Source organism: Acomys russatus, chromosome 4, assembly GCF_903995435.1.
Source record: "Acomys russatus chromosome 4, mAcoRus1.1, whole genome shotgun sequence".
Taxonomy (NCBI): domain Eukaryota; kingdom Metazoa; phylum Chordata; class Mammalia; order Rodentia; family Muridae; genus Acomys; species Acomys russatus.
In genome coordinates this window covers 40,932,160-40,950,524 of record NC_067140.1, presented here as the reverse complement: position 1 = coordinate 40,950,524, position 18,365 = coordinate 40,932,160, and the positions used below count along the sequence as shown (strand labels likewise).

Sequence of the window (18,365 nt, the reverse complement as noted above, 5' to 3'; positions counted from 1 at the left end):
AACAGGAAGAGCAAGGCCTGGAGGCAGCGCTGCTGACCTCACTAGCTTTGGTGGTTTCTCTTTCCTCTTTGAATCTTTGCTTACTCTTCTTTCCAAGGAATGATTTATCCAGACCACTGGTTCTCAACTTTCCTAACACTGTAGCCCTTTGATGCAGTTCTTTCGATTGTGGTGACCCCCAACCATAAAGTTATTTTCCTTGCCACTTCATAACTGTAATTTGGCTACTGTTGTGAATTGTAATGTAAGTATGTATTTTCCAGTGGTCTTAGGTGAGCCTTGAAAAGGGTCATTTAATCCCAAAGGAGTCAGGACCCACAGGTTGAGAACTGCTGGTCTGGATACCTTCCCCTGAAGGCATCTCAGAGAGCACCAGCCCTTAAAGAAGCACCTTATGATAAGAGAGTATTTTGGCCAGTTAATCTGGGAAATGTTGGTAATCTTTCCCTTTGTGAATGCTCACATGCATTTGTTGGAGCCTGTGCAATGTTTTGCAGCAGCTAGAATAGCGATTCGCAGTTTGTGGGTTGTGGCCCTCACAGGGGTTGCAGATCAAGTATTCACATTGTGATTGATAGTAGTTGCAAAGTTGCAGTTATAAGTAGCAGTGAAATAATTTTATGGTTGGGGTCATCGCAAAGTGAAGAGCTGTAATAAAGGGCTGCAGTGTTAGGAAGTTGAACCATGGAGCTAGAGTCTGCTTCACTGATTGTTTCCTGAATTTATTTTACCAGAGTTTCATTTTTAAGAGACCTTAGTAGCCAATGAAACACCTTAAGCTACGGGTTCTCACCTGTGGGTCGTGACCCCTTTGGGGGCCTAAATTACCCTTTCATGGGGGCTGCCTACCAGATGCCCACAGAGCAGATACTTACATTGTGATTCGTAGCAGTAGCAAAATCACAGTTACGAAGTAGCAACAAATAGTTTTATGGTTGGGGCTAGCACAACGTCAGGAGCTGTATTAAAAGGCCACAGTATGAGAGTTGAGAAGCACTGTTTAAGCTTCGGGCTAGATTAGTAGTTTTGTATTGAGGGCGACTTTGTCCACTAGGGACATTAGGCAATATCTGGAGACATCTGACCATCATGACTGTGGGGATGGTGGGGTAGAAGCCGTTGGTACTGAGTGCTCAGAAGCCAGGCTTGGTGCTGAAAACTACCAGTGGACAAAACTGTCACCAAGAAAAAGAACCATTAGCTCCAAGATGCCAGTTCTGCTGAGGCTAAGAAACCCTCCTGGCCTTGAGCTCAGGGGCCTTTCCGACCCCAGCCTGTGGTGCTTTGGCTGAGGTCGATGAGGTCAGGAGGAGGAGGGGCAGCTTACTGAGTGCTGGTGACTCCAGTAGTTCTTCTAATCCTTCAAATAGTGCTGCTCCCTGTGCCTGTGCATTCCATTGTGTGTGCCTGTGGGGACCGTGCTATCCAAACACGTGCATGGAAGATGTTTGAAGTGTATGACCAAGTCATGTTTTCCTTTATGCAAGAAATGTGTTATTTTTTAAAGAGAGCTTTGTTTTCCTCCTCTTTTGCTTTTTTCTTCCGTGTGACAAGTGTTAGATTGATTTATATTACTATTTCTTTGTGTGACTGGTGACCTTGTGTGGCTTGGTTCTGGAGTTGCCTGTTGCTAAGGAGCTTTGGATGAGGGATGGGCCATATGGCCCAGGAGCAGTGGTGCTCGCTCACGTTGGAGCTTCTGCCTGGGCTCCTTGCTTTTCCTGTGTAATGCACTCTGGTGACTTGCAGAGGCAGCGGAAGCAGCTCACTGGTGTCCACCTGGGTTCTGATTCTTTTCCTGGGGGTGGGGGGAGTCTATTGACTTCCTCTTTAGACATTGTCTGCCTTCCCTGTCACCTCACAGAGCAGCCTTGTCCCTCACTCAGGTTTATACTCTCCCTGGCGTCTTGTAAGAAGTGTCTGGTCATCGATGACCAGCTCAACATCCTGCCCATCTCCTCCCATGCGGCCAGCATTGAGGCCTTACCTCCTCAGGCCCCGGTGAGTCTGGTTGAGGGGAGCAGGGATGTGTTGGGTGTGGGGGTGTCGTTTCCGAGTGAGCTCCTGGGCTGGGGCAAACTGCCTTCTCTTATCTGGTAGGATGAGAACCTCAGTCCTGCTGCTATGGAGTTGCAGGAGTTAAAAGAGAGCTTGCAGGACACTCAGCCCGTGGGTGTTTTGGTGGACTGCTGCAAGACCCTGGACCAGGTATGTGTGGGGTCAGGGTTTCCCCACCCTGATGGTGAGGGCACAAGAGTAAGACAGAAAGCGACGGGCCAGGTTAGGACATGGCAGCTCGAGCATCAAGTCGTTGTCTGAGCACAAAGAAAGTCAGCCAGAGAGCTGAGTTGAGAAGAGGGGTTGTGTTTAAAGAGAAACTGTCTTTTCCATAGAGAGTGATAGCTTTGTGTTCTTTAATTTCAGTCAAGTGTGGTGGTACAAAGGGTTTTGCTCCTGCTGTTGTTGTTTTTATGACAAGGGTTCTCTGTGTAGCCCCGTAGTTCCCTGTGCTAGAGCTCTCTCTGTAGACCAAGTTGGCCTCAGATATTCACCTGCCTCTGCAGGTTTTTTGCTTATGACTTTTGTTTTTGTTTTGTTTTGTTTTGTTTGTTTTTTGAGACAAGGTTTCTCTGTGTAGCCTTGGCTGTCCTGGACTCACATTATAGACTAGGCTGGCCTTGGACTCTCATCATTCCGCCTACCTCTGCCTCCCAAGTGCTGGGATTAAAGGCATGCAACACCATGCCCGGCCCAGGATGAATCTTACTTGAGGGTATACTAATAGTTTAAGTGGGAACACCAAGAGATGTTTCTGTGCTTGCTGATGTGACCAGCTGGTGGTTTACCCGGTAGCTTTCGGCTTGAATGTTCCATAGTTAGCATTGCCTGAGGCCTCCCAGTATGTTCAGAGTTCTGCCCAGCCCTGGTTAGATGAGCAGCACAGGCAATCCCACCTGATAGACAACAGCTGTGGTGATACCTCTCCCCACCCCCCAAAGCCCACTCAGGACTGAGTCCCAGTAGGCTGGCTTCCCTTTTCATTCTGGAAGCATAATTGTAAGCTTTATTTTTTTCCCCCTCTCGAGACATGGGTTCTCTGTGTTATCTTGTCTGACCTGGACTCTGTAGGCCAGGGTGGCCCCGAATTCTCATCCAGCTGCCTGCCTCTGCCTCCCGAGTGCTGAGATTAAAGGCGTGTGCCACCAGGCCCAGCCCTAATTATAAACTCTTTGTGCTGGCTAGGTTGCAGCCTCTAGGTTGTTTTGAACTACTCCTGTTCTGGTGAGAGTGAGCAACAGGATTTGAGAGAAACTATAGTACTGGGAACAGCATTATCAAATAAAAAAAGCTTACTCGGGAGGCTGAAGCAGGAGACTGCCATGAGTGTAGGCCAGGCCGGGCTATATATTGAAATTCCTCCTCAAAAAAGGGAAGTGGGCTCAGTAGAGTGCTTACCTAGTGTGCACAGAGCAATGCGTAAACTGGGCATGGTGGTGCCTGCCTGAAATCCTACTGTTTGGGAGGTGGACATGGGTGCTTTAGAAGTTCAGGATCTTGCTGGGCTATAGTGAGTTTCAGGCCAGCTTGGGATACATGAGACCCTGTCTTTAGAGAAAAAAAAGAAAGGAGTCATGCAAAACAAAAACCAATTAATAAAGATGGAAGTATGCCTAGTAACAAAATAGAAAACTTTGCTGGGTGTGATGGTGTCTGCCTGTATTCTGAACACTTGTCCAGTGACTGACAGGAAGATCATTGGTTCTGAGGCCAGCCTGGGCTACATATAGCAAGCCACGGTCTCAAAAAAGAATTCCTATTAGGACATTGTCCCAGACAGATCTGTGGCTATTCTATCCAGAAGCTACTGGATCAAAGGTTTTAAAATGAGTGTGTCACCAACTGGTAGTGCTGCCGACAGGGCAGGAGTGTGCCTTCCTTCCAGCTTCTGCACAGCCGCATTTGAGCCTTTACTGATCAGACCTGGGCACGGCTGATGGTTGTTTTTACCTGGCATTAGCACGAGAGAGGCAGGTGGATATTCTTGGTTATTCCTGTTTTCATTTCCCTTTAGGTTATGAAGTCTGCTCATACCTGTATTACTTGCTTATTTGTTTTTTTCATGTTAGCCTTTCATTTTAGATAAATATTTTAGTCTGTTTTTTTTTTTTTTTTAATTAGCATTTGGAACTTCTGTACCCTAAGATTTAAAAACTAAAACATTCAGCAAAGGATGAGTTAAGTACACGTATACCTCGATCCCTTGGGTGTTTCCATATGAAGAGCCTGGTGTTCTAAAGCCCCTTCCCTGACTGTACGGGGCCTTCATCTTAGTGCTGCTGCCCTGAGAACAAGCCAGGCTCTTCAGCATCAGACAGGCACGGCCTCCTTCCTGCTCTCACTGGGGACCTAGGTTTGGCCCCAGTTGGTAGTATGCTTTCCATCTAGTCACTGTTCCTGTCTAGTGCCAGGCACTTGCTGGGGACCAGGCCTGCTGGTGAACAAGGACGCCTTCAGACCTCACCCCCCACCTTTTAAACAATTAGTTAATCTATTTTATGTACATTTGCTGTTTGATCTACATGAATGTCTATGTGAAGGAGTCGGATCCACTAGAACTTGGGTTACAGTTGTGCGCTGCCATGTGGGTGTTGGGAATTGAACCTGGGTCCTCTGGCCAGTGCTCTTAACTGCTGAGCCATCTCTCCGTTGCCCGGAGCTTATCCTTTATAGCAGCTGTTCTCAACCTGTGGGTCACGATCCCTTTGAGGGACCCATATCAGGTATTTCCATCACAATTTGTAACCGTAGCAAAATTAAAGTTATGACGTACCAATGAAATAATTTATGGTCGGGGTCACCACAACATGAGGAACTGTTTAAAGGGTTGCAGAAGAAGGAAGGTTGAGAACCACTGCTCTGTAGGATGAGTCAGATTCTGTATGGAGGAAATTAGTGTCTTCCACTAAATCATATGGTTGAGTGGGAAGAGCTATTTACAACAGAGAGAAAGGAAAGGCAGCCTAGAGGCCTAGGGCATAGCAGAATGATGCTTCTAGATGCATGGGTGAGGGGTGGACATTTTAGAAGAGATATTTGAACAAAGCCTTGAGGGAGCCGGGGAATGAGTCCCTGGGCAGAATGGTCACCAGCTGCATAGGCCCACGGCAGGAGTGTGGTTTGGGTTAGGGCCAGCAGGGCAGGCAGCAAGAAGCGGGTTATTACAGGCCACTGGGAGGTCTGTGGCATAAGAGCTGGTGACAGAGGAGAGTTTTGTGTCTCCTAGCACAGCGTGGAGTCATAAGCACCCAAGCTTATAAAATGGTCCTCTGGCTGCTGAGGTAACTGCAGGCTGTGGTAGAATGTGGGCTGAATCAGGAAGCTGCTGTTACCATGGAGTTAGCTGGGCCAGGAGGGTGGCTATGAGCGACCTAGAGAGGAGACTGTGAAGAATGGCAGTGCTCTGTTCTGAAGGAGTCACAGAAAGGAGGTACTAGAAAACCAGGACCGCATGAGAAAATCGAGGGGGTTGAGCACAGAAGTAGGCAGTTAAACTCCGGTGGGGAAGCTGATAGGTGGGGTCGGGGTGGGGGTGGGGAGAACTCGTCCACATCAGCTTCAAGTCTGAGATATCTGTTATATGAGTGGAGCTGTATAGGAGTCCTAAGTACTTATGAGTGTGGCATGTAAGGGAGAGGCCCACAGTGGAGACACTTGAGAGCCTTGGTCACTCACTTGGCACTTTTGGTTTTGACAAAGCTGAGGAGCCAGCAAGGGAGTGAGAAAGATAGGTGCTGAGCCATGCCTTCTGGCCTATAGGGACTGATTCCCTTTGGTTAGCCTTGGCATCAGCCTAACCTCTCTAGGGATGGTGGTAAGAGCTGAACCGGGAGCCTTTCTGCTTGTTCACTTAATGTTCCCTTTGCACAGGCCAAAGCTGTCTTGAAATTCACCGAGGGGATCTTGGAGAAGACTCTGAGGAGTACTGTTGCACTCACCGCTGCCCGAGGCCGGGGCAAGTCTGCGGCCCTGGGACTGGCTATTGCTGGAGCAGTGGCATTCGGGTAAGGGTTGCCCATGGGTGGTGTGCGGGATTTGGGTCAGGAACCTGACGGACTTGTCTCTGGTTCCTCATCAGGGCTGGTGACCATATGACTTCTGTCAAGGTCTTGGGTACCTATCTGGAAGCCTCAGCACGTCTCCTCTAGGCCACTGAGGGGCACACTGGCCATAGAGACAGTACCAGGGTCTTTTGTTTGCTACTTAAGTTGAACAAGCACAAACACAAAGAAAACCTTTCAGCATCAGAGTGTCTGTGAGCAGCCTTGCCAGCTGAACAAACACAAGTGAACTATGTTATGGCGGAGGTTGGTGGTGGGTCTTGTATGCTTTCAGTAAGATGTTATTTCTATTCTTGTCCTGAATGGAGTATTTATGCGGTTGCCCAGAATGTGCTCAGGTGATGGACCTATAACCCTGCGTGTGCTGTCTTCCTTGGTGATACTTAGAGTTCGAAGGGCATTTTGTATGTGGGCAAGCCAAGGCCCAGGGAATTCTAATGACTACCCCTAGCAAGTTGCTACTGGAAGAGCTTTGGCCTTGGCCTCAGCACCCACTGTGCTCCATGACTTCATAGTTTGAAAACCTCAGTCTAGTTAGTGGTGAGTGTGAGGCTGCCCCTCCTGTCAGGACATTGGGTTGGAGCAGTGTGTTGTGGGTTCTGCACATAGACAGCTATTCTCGTAGTCTGTCACAGCACCCCTGGCACTGATGAGGTAGCCATGTGCTTGCTACCAGCGAGCCTGCTTGTAGTGGTTTTGAGGAGGAGTGTTCTCAGGTCTTAGTTGCTTTCCTTTTCTCCCCAAATATGTCCTTTCTTTTCCTGTTGTCTACGCTTATCATTTGTGTGACAGAAGCAACCAAAAACTATTTCTTAATTTTATTTGCTTCTATAAAATGTCCTAAGTCTCTTAATTTCTAAGCCACCTCTCCCACTTTTCTTTTGTTCTGCAGGTATTCCAATATTTTTGTCACCTCCCCAAGCCCGGATAACCTCCACACACTGTTCGAATTTGTATTTAAGGGATTCGATGCTCTGCAGTATCAGGTAGGGACGTCGGGTCAACCTCTTGCTTTAATGCTGGAATTCAGCTCAGGGGTCTGCAGAATGCTTGCTTTCTCAGTAGTGAGTCTCTGAAACTTGTCATGGGTGTGACTCTTTCTTCACCAGGAGCACCTGGATTACGAGATTGTGCAGTCTCTAAACCCCGAGTTTAATAAAGCGGTGATCAGAGTCAACGTGTTCCGAGAGCACAGGCAGACTGTCCAGGTGAGGCTCACCACAGATTCCATCTGTGGACCTGGCTGTGTGCTGTGTCCCATGCGTGCGACTGTTTTGTCCTTGACGCCGCAGGGCTGTGTGAGAAGCCTGTGCAGAATTTTAGTTGAATGTGATGACATTCGGGTCAGGTCAGCTCAGCTCATAGAAATGCGTAGTTGGATTGAGAAGTACAGTTTGTCTCTTTGACTGTGAAGTGATTGGGAGTATGCTCATAAGTCGGAAAAAAATGATGGTTCTGATCAGTTCAGGTTTTGCTGAGTTGCTATAGGATTGAGATAGGAGATCTGCTGCTGGAACCGTGATGTCACCATTTCAAAGGAAAGAGCTTTGCAGACTGTGCTGGAGATCTTTGACTTTTTGCCAATGCCCTATTTCCCTTTTAAGCAGCACTTCCTGGAAAGCTCCATAAATCCTGAGCACTCTGTAAGCCCAAATGCTGAAGGCTTCAGTGTTGTTTGTCTCCGTGAGGCATCATGTGACAGGACTGCAGAGGCACGAGACTCCTGGCTCTTGCTGGATGGACTCATTGATTGCTTTTGAAGTTAGACTGCAGGGAAGTGAGCTCAGTGAACTTGGCAGTACAGCCCTGCCAAGGTCTGTCTTAGGTGCTAAAAACCAGTGTTTATGCCTTTCACCTTTACCCTAGGATCTTTCTTAGTTTTATTTAGATTCCCTTTTTTTAAAAAATTATTTTATGTGTGGATGTTTGCCTCCATGTGTGTCTTTGTACCACATACGTGTCTAGTGCCCACTAAGGTCAGAAGAGGGCGCTGGATCTCCCGAAACTGTGGTTAGGATGGTTGTGAGCCACCAGTGGGGTTGCTTGAATTGAACCTGGGTCCCTGGAAGAGCAGCCAGTGCTCCTGACTGCTCAGCCATTTCATCCCACTGTTGCCTGATTGCCTCAGCTGAGGGGAAAACTGCTAGTCCAGCTTGGGGTAGGTCTTGGGATAGAGGGGCTTGTTGGCTTTGAGAATACAGGGAACTGAGAACTCAAGACAAATACACAAACCCAAGAAGGAAAACATTTCTCTGAAAAGACTTAGTTCAGCGCTGGTTTCTTTCTTGAAGATGTTGTAATCCAACACCCTTTCTTTATAAGAGTCTGCCTATGTGTAGACTCACATGAGTGCACAGCAGGTGGCGTGACTTTCCAAGACCCAAAGTGTGCTCTTTCTAGCCTGGAGATGGAGAAAAAGGAAGAGTGTTAGGTTAAGGCCAGGCTGCTCCCTGGAGGCCGCTCTCTGTGCTTTTATGAGATGCTTGTTTAGTTAAGAATCCAGATGTGGGGCCCCACTGAAGATGTGTGATCAGAAGTGTGTAGGACAACTCCCTCCCTGGTCCTGCCACCTCCAGAACAGCATGATTTTCTTACTTGGATGGAACAGTTCAGACCTGTGGGAAAGCACAGACCAGTCTACCACATGGATGGCCAGTGTTCCTGCTGGAGCGGGACTGGCTGGCTGCTCTTGCTGTGTGACTATGTGCAGGATGCTGCACTGCCCACTTTTTCCCTCTGCATCTGTTTGCGGCTCTCTAGATCAAAGCTTACAGGTCAGATCAATGTACCTGTAAGTGCCAAAGGAGGCGCCAGGATTTGTGTTGTTTTTGGTTTCTGGAACAAGTATAGAATTGTTGAGCTTTAGGTGTAGGTGTGTAAAAATCTAGCTTCCTGGGGTTTCCCAAATCTCCTTTACAGTGTTTGCTCCCAGTTACTTCATACCACTTTTTAGTTTGAGTTTTTATTTCCTTAAGTCCTCACTCATCCTAGGTACAGTGGCAGCTCTTGAGTCTTTATTTTGACTTCCCATTCCCTGCCCACCTGTCTCAACTTCCTGAGTACTTGGATTATAGGCATGAGCCATCACAGGATTTCTTTGTGTAACAGCCCTGGCTGGCTTCGAACTCACATAGATCCACTTGCCTTTTCCTCCTGAGTGCTGGGAGTAAAGGTATGCGCCACCATGCCTGGCCCCACCTATTTTATTTTGTTTATGTTTTGTTGCTGCTCTTTGGTTTGGTTTGAGTGATCTCAGCCCACTGTGTAGCCCTAGGCCAGAATCAGATCACCGGCTTTCACATTCTAAGCACTGGGGACAGGTTTCTACCACCATGTCCAGCCTTTCCAGGGTTTGGGTTTGTCTGTCTGCAGTTCACTGATTTATGAAATTGAATTATCTTTAGGTATTTTAATTGGTTATTCATGTTGCCTCTGTGGCCTTTTAAAAACGGCAAAACAAAAACAAAAACTCTAAAGAGCCGGGCGTGGTGTGCACGCCTTTAATCCCAGCACTTGGGAGGCAGATTGCTATGAGTTCGAGGCCAGCCTGGTCTACAAAGTGAGTCCAGGACAGTCAAAGCTACACAGAGAGACCCTGTCTCAAACCCCCTCCCCAAATAAAACTCTAAAGAAACTGATGGATTGTTCATATACTTAAGGAGCAGAGAGGAGGAGGAGAGGGAGGAAGGGTAATGGTATGGGGGATGGGAAAAACAGTGTGGACATAGGAAAGAGGATCTGCAGTTTATGGTTATTTTTGGCAACATAGGAAGTTTGAGGCCAGCCTGGGCTGCATGGCCCCCACCCCATCCCCACCTTGCTCCCCTCATTTAAAAAGAAAATGAGTAACTGGAAATTGCCAACCACACCAGAGCTTGGTAGTGTCAGGACACAAGGCACAAGGATGGAAACCCATGCATAAGATCTGTGCTGCTGCCACTGGCCTGGCCTAATCTGAGGCTGAAGAAAAACACCGGACACAGGAGGGGAAGCAATGTGGCCACTGTCAATCAGCTCTATGAGCCAGGCTATGCACACGGCTCTTAGCATTGAGTAGGTCTTTCCTTGTGTCTCTGTGTGCAGGCATGTTGTGTATGTTTATTTATGAATGTGTGTATACACATGAGTCTGTGTGGAGGTCAGAGGTCCATGTAGGGTGTCTTCCTCATTTGCTGTCCACTGTAGTTTGAACTTGAGTTCACAGATTTGGCTAGACTGGCTTGCCAGTAAGCCCCTCACAGCTCACCTCTGTCTCCTGAGCAGTGGGATCGCACTACTGTGTGGGTGTTGGGCAGGACCCAAACTCAGACCCTCATGTTTGTGCTGCGAATGCTTTATTGACTGAGCCATCTCCCTGCCCCCTTCCCTATGTTTTATAGACAAAAAGAACATGAGACTCTGTGGGATTACAAGGCCTCTTGAAGGTCACATAATAAGAAGTGTTTGGCGCGAGTGTCCAACCTGAATGAAGCTCATATCATTCTTGACCTGCTAACAGTAGAAAGTGGGAGGAGATGTGGGAAAAGAGGAAGTGGCCAGAGTGGACCCTGTGATGAGTGGACTTAGATGGCTACACTCACAATCTAAATCTGTTTTCCCACAGTACATCCATCCTGCAGATGCTGTGAAACTGGGCCAGGCTGAGCTTGTCGTGATAGATGAAGCTGCTGCTATTCCCCTCCCCCTGGTGAAGAGCCTGCTTGGGCCTTACCTGGTTTTCATGGCATCTACCATCAATGGGTAAGGAACCTGGGTGGAATTCTTTGTGATTCTTGTCTGCAATCTTGCAGGTTAATTGGAATGTAAAGACTGTGACCTGACCATGCAAAACCATTCAGAGTCAATATAAGTCTTTGGGACAGTCTTGCTCTTCCTGGGGCTTCTTCAGCAGGAGCTGCCCTTTAACCTGTCTTTCCCTCTTGTCTGAGGTTAAATGAGCCTTGTAAGACTGAAGGATTCCGGCGCCTTGTGTGTGAGGCATGCCTCCTGTCTAAGTATGGTTGAATTTTAACAAGTGCAGGGTAGGAACAGCAGTGTCCTTGTCTTAGGCTGTAAAATGTAATATTAAAATAGCTATAGTTAGCATTAAAATGGGCTTACATTGTTAATCTTTTTTTTTTTCAATGTATATAGTGCGTGCTCTGCCTGCATGTACACCTACAGGCCAGAAGAGGGCATCAGATCACATTACAGATATTTGTGAGCCACCATGTGGTTGCTGGGGATTGAACTCAGGACCTTTGGAAGAGCAGACAGTGCTCTTAACCACTGAGCTATCTCTCCAGGCCCACATTGTTATTCTTTTTTTTTGTTTGTTTGTTTTTTGTTTTTTCATTGTTATTCTTAAAACTTTAAAATAGAGCTCATCTTAATATGGAAAAATTACAGAAAATAGGTACCAAGCAAAAGGAAAAGAGGCGGCAATACGATGCAAGCTTAGATTTGCCAAGGCCCAGCACCTAGAAAAGAAATTTCAAACAGTAGGGGCTGGGGAGATGGCTCAGTGTTTAAGAATGTTTGTTTTGTTAGCGTAAGGACCTGAGTTTGAATAACCAGCATTCACATAAAAGCTACACATGGCTGGAGTCCAGCACTGGGGCTTGGGGACCAGTCAGTTGGATTGTGAGAACTCGATATGCAGCCAGCCTACCTGGGGTGTGGGGTGGTGACTTCTAGTTAGTGAGGGCCTGTCAACATGGGAAAGTAGAGAGCAGTGAAGGCGGACAGCTCCCAGTGCCTGCCTTGGCCCCACATGTGTACGTATAGTCTCATGCACCCTTAAACTGGTCAGCATAGACCACCTGTAGACCACCACACAGATGCACACGTGAAAAAACAAAAAAGAAAGAAAAATGCCTTCCGCCCAGCTGTATAGGTATTTTGTGTATAAGTTCTGTGCACTTATTTTACTTTTTATTTATTTACTTAATTTATTTTGTTTGTTGTTTTGAGACTGGGTCTTAACTTTGTAGACCAGGCTAGCATTGGACTTAGAGATCTGCCTCCTTCTCTCTCCTAAGTACTGGGATTAAAAGTGTGTGTTATCACATGTGGCATACTTTTTCATTTTGAAGAAGAACAAAGTTCACTTTGTGTGTGTGTGTTTGTGGTTTTTTGAGACAGGGTTTCTCTGTGTAGCCTTGGCTGTCCTGGAACTTGCTCTGTAGTAGTCCAGGCTGGCCTTGAACTCATAGAGATCCACCTGCCTCTGCCTCCCCGAGTGACAGAGTGCCCTGCTTTTACGTATTATTGTTAGTGTCTGTTTTTTATATGTACTGTGAAATCTCTTCAGGTCAATAAATATATGTATTCGGTATTGGAAAGCATCCTGTACAAAAATCACATCTTAAAGAGAGAATTCTGTATTTTAGATTTATTATTATGACTACTTAACATCAAAAGCATTTACTAAAAAAGATTTCTACCTTTAAAGACAGCTTCATTGTGATATACTTTGTTTGCATTCTATACTTCTAATCCATGTCATGTCTATAATTCACAGTTTCGCAACCATGTTCACTATAGTCAATGCTAAAATACTTTGACATCCCACAAAAGAAACCCTGAGCATCCCCTTCCCAGGCCTGCATACTCTGTAGCCCAGGAGGTACAGCCTGCTCTGTATTTCTGTAGAGTGGCTTGCTCTATGGTTCCAGACAAATGGAATCATATAGTGTGTGGTCGTTAAAAGACACTTAAAAATATTTATTTGTTTTGCATCTGTGTGTGCATATGTGTGCCATGACAAGTGTGTAAAAGTCAGAGAATAACTTGTGGGAGTGCGTTATCTCCTCCTATCATGTGGGTCCCAGGTCTTGAGGCTGGGGACAAGTGCCTTTGCCTGTCATCTTCTGTGGCTGGCTTTCTCACTTACTCCAGCGCCTAGGGTTCACCCATGTAGCTGCACCAGTACTTCCTCCTTTTTGTGGCTGGATGATGCTCTGCTGTGTGGAGAGGCCCTGCTCACTCGTATGGGAGAGCATTTGAGCTCTCGCTCTGTTTGCCTGTTAGTAAGGCTGACATGCACGTTTGTATGCAGGTTTCAGATGTGGACTGGGCAGTGGGATGATGGAGACTGTAACTATATGACATGCTGCCAGATTGTTTTCCAGAGTAGCTGCACCATGTAATTCCCAAAACGTCAATGACTTATAGCCCAGCATGATCCAGAAACTAAATGGAAAATTGCAGAAATAATTCATGTTTTGTATAACTTGTATTGGATTGGATTGTTAAAAATTACTAGTTATTGATTATATAATATGTGTATTGATTATATACTAGTCATTGATATGCATATAGAAGAAAACATGGCATGCATATGGGATTCGGTCTGGCTATGGAATGTCCCCCTCTAGGCTATGTGTGTGAGGATTCTGGGTTCCCCATACACACGGGTGTATTTGATGGTGGTAGATATCTCTGCTGATTCTGAAGTGCTGTCTCACTTTGTTTTTCATTTGCTTTGCCCTTATAATTCAGGGTGCTGAGGATCCTCTGCTTACAGGTCTTTTCTCCCTCCTTCCCTCTCATCCTGGGGAGGGAAGCTGGTGCCTTGCACATGCTAGGCAAACACTCCATCACTGACCTACATCCCCAGGCTGCTCCACTTATTTTTCTGATGGGGCTGTTTATCTTTTTATTATTGAGGTGCGAGGTTTATATTTTTAAAATTCTCTTTTATTTCGTGGGTTTCCCCTTTCTTAAATTTTGCTTTATTTTTGTTTTTCAAGATAGGCCTTTTCTGTGTAGCCCTGGCTGCTCTGGAACTCACTTTGATGACCAGGCTAGCTTTGAACTCACAGCAATCTGCTTGCCTCTGCTTCACGAGTATTAGGAATAAAGGCGTGCGCCACCACACCTGGCTTGGGTTTTCCACTTTTGATAACATCTTTTTAAACATGAAAGTTTAAGTTTTGCTGCTTATGTTTATTCGTTGGGTAGTTTTTTTTTTTTACATTTATCTGTGTGTGTTTGTGTGTGTGTGTGTGTGTGTGTGTGTGTAAGATGAGTGGGTGATTATGTATGTTGTTGTGCATGACAGGGATTCTGAGGACAACTTACTGAAGCCAGATCTCTTTTGTGTTAGCATCTCAGGGATTGACCTCAGGTCATCAGGTTTGGCAGCAAGTGTCTATGTGCTTAACCATCTTGTTACCTTGAATTTTGTTTTGTTTTAAATACAAAGGATTCCTTTGGAGGAATTTGTCCTGTGGGGTAGTAAGGAGGGAACTTCTGATCATTCTACACAAGTAATATTTGAGTAAAATGCTTAGGATATAATAACGAACACCATGAAATGATGTAATACAAAGTTAGAGAGTCACCAACAATGTGACCTGTGACCACATGTGCTTGTGACCACCAACAAGGAGGAAATGCTAAAGGTGGAGAGCTGTCTTAGTGAGAAAATTATAAATGACTTAATGTTTTCACATTTTAAAAGTGTGTGTGTGTGTTGCACACATCTGTGCTCACCTGAACACTTACATCTAGAGGTCAGAGGACAGCTTTCTACCACAGGGTCCCAGGGTTTAAACTCTATTCTCGGCAGCAAGTGCTGCACCTACTGAGCCATCTCACTGTCTCCAGATCTGAAGTTCAGGTCTGTGCTATCCCTCATGCCTTATACCACTTTTTATTTTTATTTACTTAATTTAGTAGCTTATTTTATCTTATGTATATGTGTTTTGCCTGCATATGCCTGCATACCATGTGCATGCCTAGTGCCCTCAGAGGTCAGAAGAGAGTGTTAGAGCCCCTGGAGTTATAGATGGTTGTGAGACCTCATGTGGGTGCTGAGAACTGAGTCTAGGTCCTCTGCGAGAGCAACTAGTGTTCTTAACCACTGAGCCATCTCCACAGCCCCTATTTTTATTTGTTTCTTATTTTTGGATGCATGTGTGTGTGAGTGCGGGCCTGCTCGGCTGTAGAGGTCAGAGATCGGCCTCAGGTGTTAGTCCCACTGGCTGCCTTGTTTGAGACAGAGTCTTTTGTTGTTTGCCGCGGCTTGTACCTGCCTTTCCCGCTGTCTTGTAGGAGCGCGGGATTCCAGCCGCACACTGCCAAGCCTGGCGTCGTGTACGCTCTGGGGATCCAAACTCAGGTCCTCATGTTTGCATGGCAAGCACTTTAGCATTGCATCATCTGCTCTGTATCACCTCTTAGGTGACAGTAATAAAAAGAATCACTTGTGCCTGGCCGTGGCGCCGCACGCCTTTAATCCCAGCACTCGGGAGGCAGAGGCAGGTGGATCGCTGTGAGTTCAAGGCCAGCCTGGTCTACAAAGTGAGTCCAGGATGGCCAAGGCTACACAGAGAAACTCTGTCTCGAAAAACAAAAAAGAAAAAAAAAGGTCACTTGCACAGGCATTGGTGAGATGGTTCAGTGGTGTGGGGCACCTCTCCTAGAACTGACTGTCAGACTGTTCTGGTTTCACTGGCTAAAGCTTTGTTTACATTAGCTTTCCAGTCTTATTTTCAGATCACAGTCCTGTGAAGTGTGTAGGATAATCCCCTTTGGGTATGAAGCTTAAAAAAAATCAAGGTCTCCACCAAACGGTGCTAAGTTTACCTAGGGCTTGAGTGGTTCCTAGCCAGCTCACACCATGGTTCATCTCCTAGGGCTCCCCCTTGGGTCCTGTGTGTGCTGTGCTGGAAGTTTGGAGGAGCAAGGCTGTCTCCTCTTGGAGAGTAGATTGGGGACCTTATGTCTGTCTGCCTTTGTCTTTCTCCTAGCTACGAGGGCACTGGCCGGTCGCTGTCCCTCAAACTCATTCAGCAGCTTCGTCAGCAGAGTGCCCAGAGCCAGATCAGCAGCACTGCTGAGAACAAGGCCACAACGACAGCCAGACTGGCCTCAGGTACTTGGTGGGCTTCCTCTGACCGTCCTACCCCAGGACTCAGGGCAGCACCGAACCTTGATGCTGTCCTAGGAGACGATAGGTTTCCTGAGAGGCCAGATGGGAACATGCTTGGGTCCTCAGAGTGCTGGGGTCTTTTTGGTCCCTACTCTTAAGTCATAGGTAGGAGGGATATTGACTTAGTATCAGAGCTGGGTGAATATCCAGCCCAAAACACCTTAAACCACCCTGGAGCCATGGATGCCTGGACTCCGTCACAGAGTTGAATGCTCTTACTGCTGTCGCTGTGTGTTGAGTAATTGTTTCTGATTGAATGGGTGACAGCTCGGACATTGCACGAGGTTTCCCTCCAAGAGTCAATCCGGTACGCCCCTGGGGATGCAGTAGAGAAGTGGCTGAACGACCTGCTCTGCCTGGACTGCCTCAACATCACCCGCATCATTTCTGGCTGCCCCTTGCCTGAGGCCTGTGAGCTGTATCCTCTGGGTCTCACTGGCCCTGTGTGTGTGTGTGGGGGGGTGCTGACACAGTTGAGAAAAGGGCTTGGGCTCGGTGCAGCGGTATGTACCTATGGTCCTTGCCCTGATTGGGGGCCCTGAATCAGGAGGAAGACATGGACCTAGGAATTCAGGGCCAACTAAGCAAAACAGTGAGCAATGAAATCTTCTCTCTTTTCATTTGAGACAGGGTTTCTCTGTGTAGCCCGGCCTGTCCTGGAATTCACTCTGTAGATCAGGCTGGCCCCAAACTCATATAGGTCATGAGTGCTACCAACACCTGGCAATGTCTTTCCTTTAAAAGGATATTTTGTTTGAGAGGAGAGGAACATTTTTTATTTTGTTTCTCAGGCTTCTCCTCTGTAGTTTCTGCTTTGCCTGTAATCCCAGGACTCTGGGAGGTAGAGGCAGGTGGATCTTTGTGAGTTCGAGGGCAGCATGGTCTACAAAGTGAGTCCAGGACAGCCAAGGCCGCACAGAAACTCTGGCTCGAATAACAACAACAACAACAACAACAAAATGCTGGACTCCTATTCCTAAGCTAGGGGAAATCTGCATTTTTCCCCCCTGCTGTGTCTTGTTTTAGGTTCTGTAGTTTGTTTCCATTGCTTAACTCCAGATCAGGTACTACGTTAACAGAGATACTCTATTTTGCTACCACAAGGCCTCTGAAGTTTTCCTCCAGCGGCTTATGGCTCTCTATGTGGCTTCTCATTACAAGGTAACCAACCTGCCCTGGCGTGCCACTCATCAGGGAGCATTCCTCATGTCTTCCCACACCTGCCACTCAGGGTTCCAAGTGGCCGGCCATTCCATTGGGACTGAAATGTGTTGAAGCTGGCAGGGTCTAGCGATCTTGTTGGAGGGGTCACATTCCCCATTTTAGCTTGTGTGGCTTGGGTTAGTTTGGCTTTGGACAGTGTGTCAGATTCCACGGGTGGGAGCCGGAGGGGGTGGGAGCCGGAGGGGGTGGGAGCTGGAGGGGGTGGGAGCCGGAGGGGGTGGGAGCTGGAAGGGGTGGGAGCCGGAGGGGGTGGGGCCCGTATTGCCCTCTCGTTGACTGCCTAAACTGAGAGGCCGAGTGGGATGAGCACTTGGAGCCCAGAGGTGCTGTCGGGCCTGAGGCCAGCGTGTGCTGTTGAGTGTAGTGTAGTGAAACAGGCGCTCACAGTGGGCTGGAAAGGCTGCTCCCTGGGCATTACAGCATGCAGCCTGTGACGGGAGGCTGAAGAGCTGGTGTTAATTGTGGTAGCATGCTTACCTGAAACAGCAAGCCGCCTTTTCGTTGGAGAAAGTTTACTTCTCAGTTGTGAAATAAACAGTGCCAAATAGCTACTTCTGTTCCATGACCTCAGGCGTTGAGCCTGAGAAGATGAGATAGTAGGTGTGGGAGGCTCGGTCCCACTGTAGCCATTGTGAAGTGTCTTGCACTTGCCATAGTGCTAGAAAGGTGCTTTGCTAGGCCTCAGAGCCTCTCTTGCTTTGGAAAAGGCAGAGCTACAGTCACCCATTCGGGCCTTGTGAGTGAAGGGTGGCAGAAGGAGGGCATCCCCCTGACCCATGTGTGTGCCCCACAGAACTCTCCCAACGATCTGCAGATGCTTTCGGATGCTCCTGCTCACCACCTCTTCTGCCTTCTGCCCCCCGTGCCCCCCACCCAGAATGCCCTGCCTGAAGTGCTTGCAGTTGTCCAGGTAGCGTGCAGAAAGAAGCATGGTGTGGCATTGGTTTGGGGAACTCTGGGGCATTTGTGTGGCCAGGGAAGCTGTTGGGTCTTGACTTGGATCTAGGTTGGTGGGTCACTTGAGGCAGGTTGTGGCATGCACCAGAGGAAGCTAACATTCTCTGTGTTATGTTTTCCTTTCCATAAACTTGGGATTACAGACG

The 18,365-nt window shown here is 47.4% G+C and overlaps 1 protein-coding gene across 1 annotated transcript in view; it reads left to right on the top strand.

The window, feature by feature from the left end:
• The window catches only part of Nat10 (N-acetyltransferase 10), a 38,363-nt gene that overhangs the window by 10,265 nt on the left and 9,733 nt on the right, over nucleotides 1-18,365 (top strand). Inside the window, exons 7-16 of the mRNA XM_051144257.1 lie at nucleotides 1,887-2,001; nucleotides 2,101-2,208; nucleotides 5,929-6,062; nucleotides 7,012-7,105; nucleotides 7,229-7,327; nucleotides 10,723-10,859; nucleotides 15,857-15,981; nucleotides 16,306-16,456; nucleotides 17,103-17,199; nucleotides 18,056-18,172. Coding sequence (XP_051000214.1) covers nucleotides 1,887-2,001; nucleotides 2,101-2,208; nucleotides 5,929-6,062; nucleotides 7,012-7,105; nucleotides 7,229-7,327; nucleotides 10,723-10,859; nucleotides 15,857-15,981; nucleotides 16,306-16,456; nucleotides 17,103-17,199; nucleotides 18,056-18,172 — 1,177 coding nt within the window. The remainder of the gene's footprint in view (nucleotides 1-1,886; nucleotides 2,002-2,100; nucleotides 2,209-5,928; nucleotides 6,063-7,011; nucleotides 7,106-7,228; nucleotides 7,328-10,722; nucleotides 10,860-15,856; nucleotides 15,982-16,305; nucleotides 16,457-17,102; nucleotides 17,200-18,055; nucleotides 18,173-18,365) is intronic.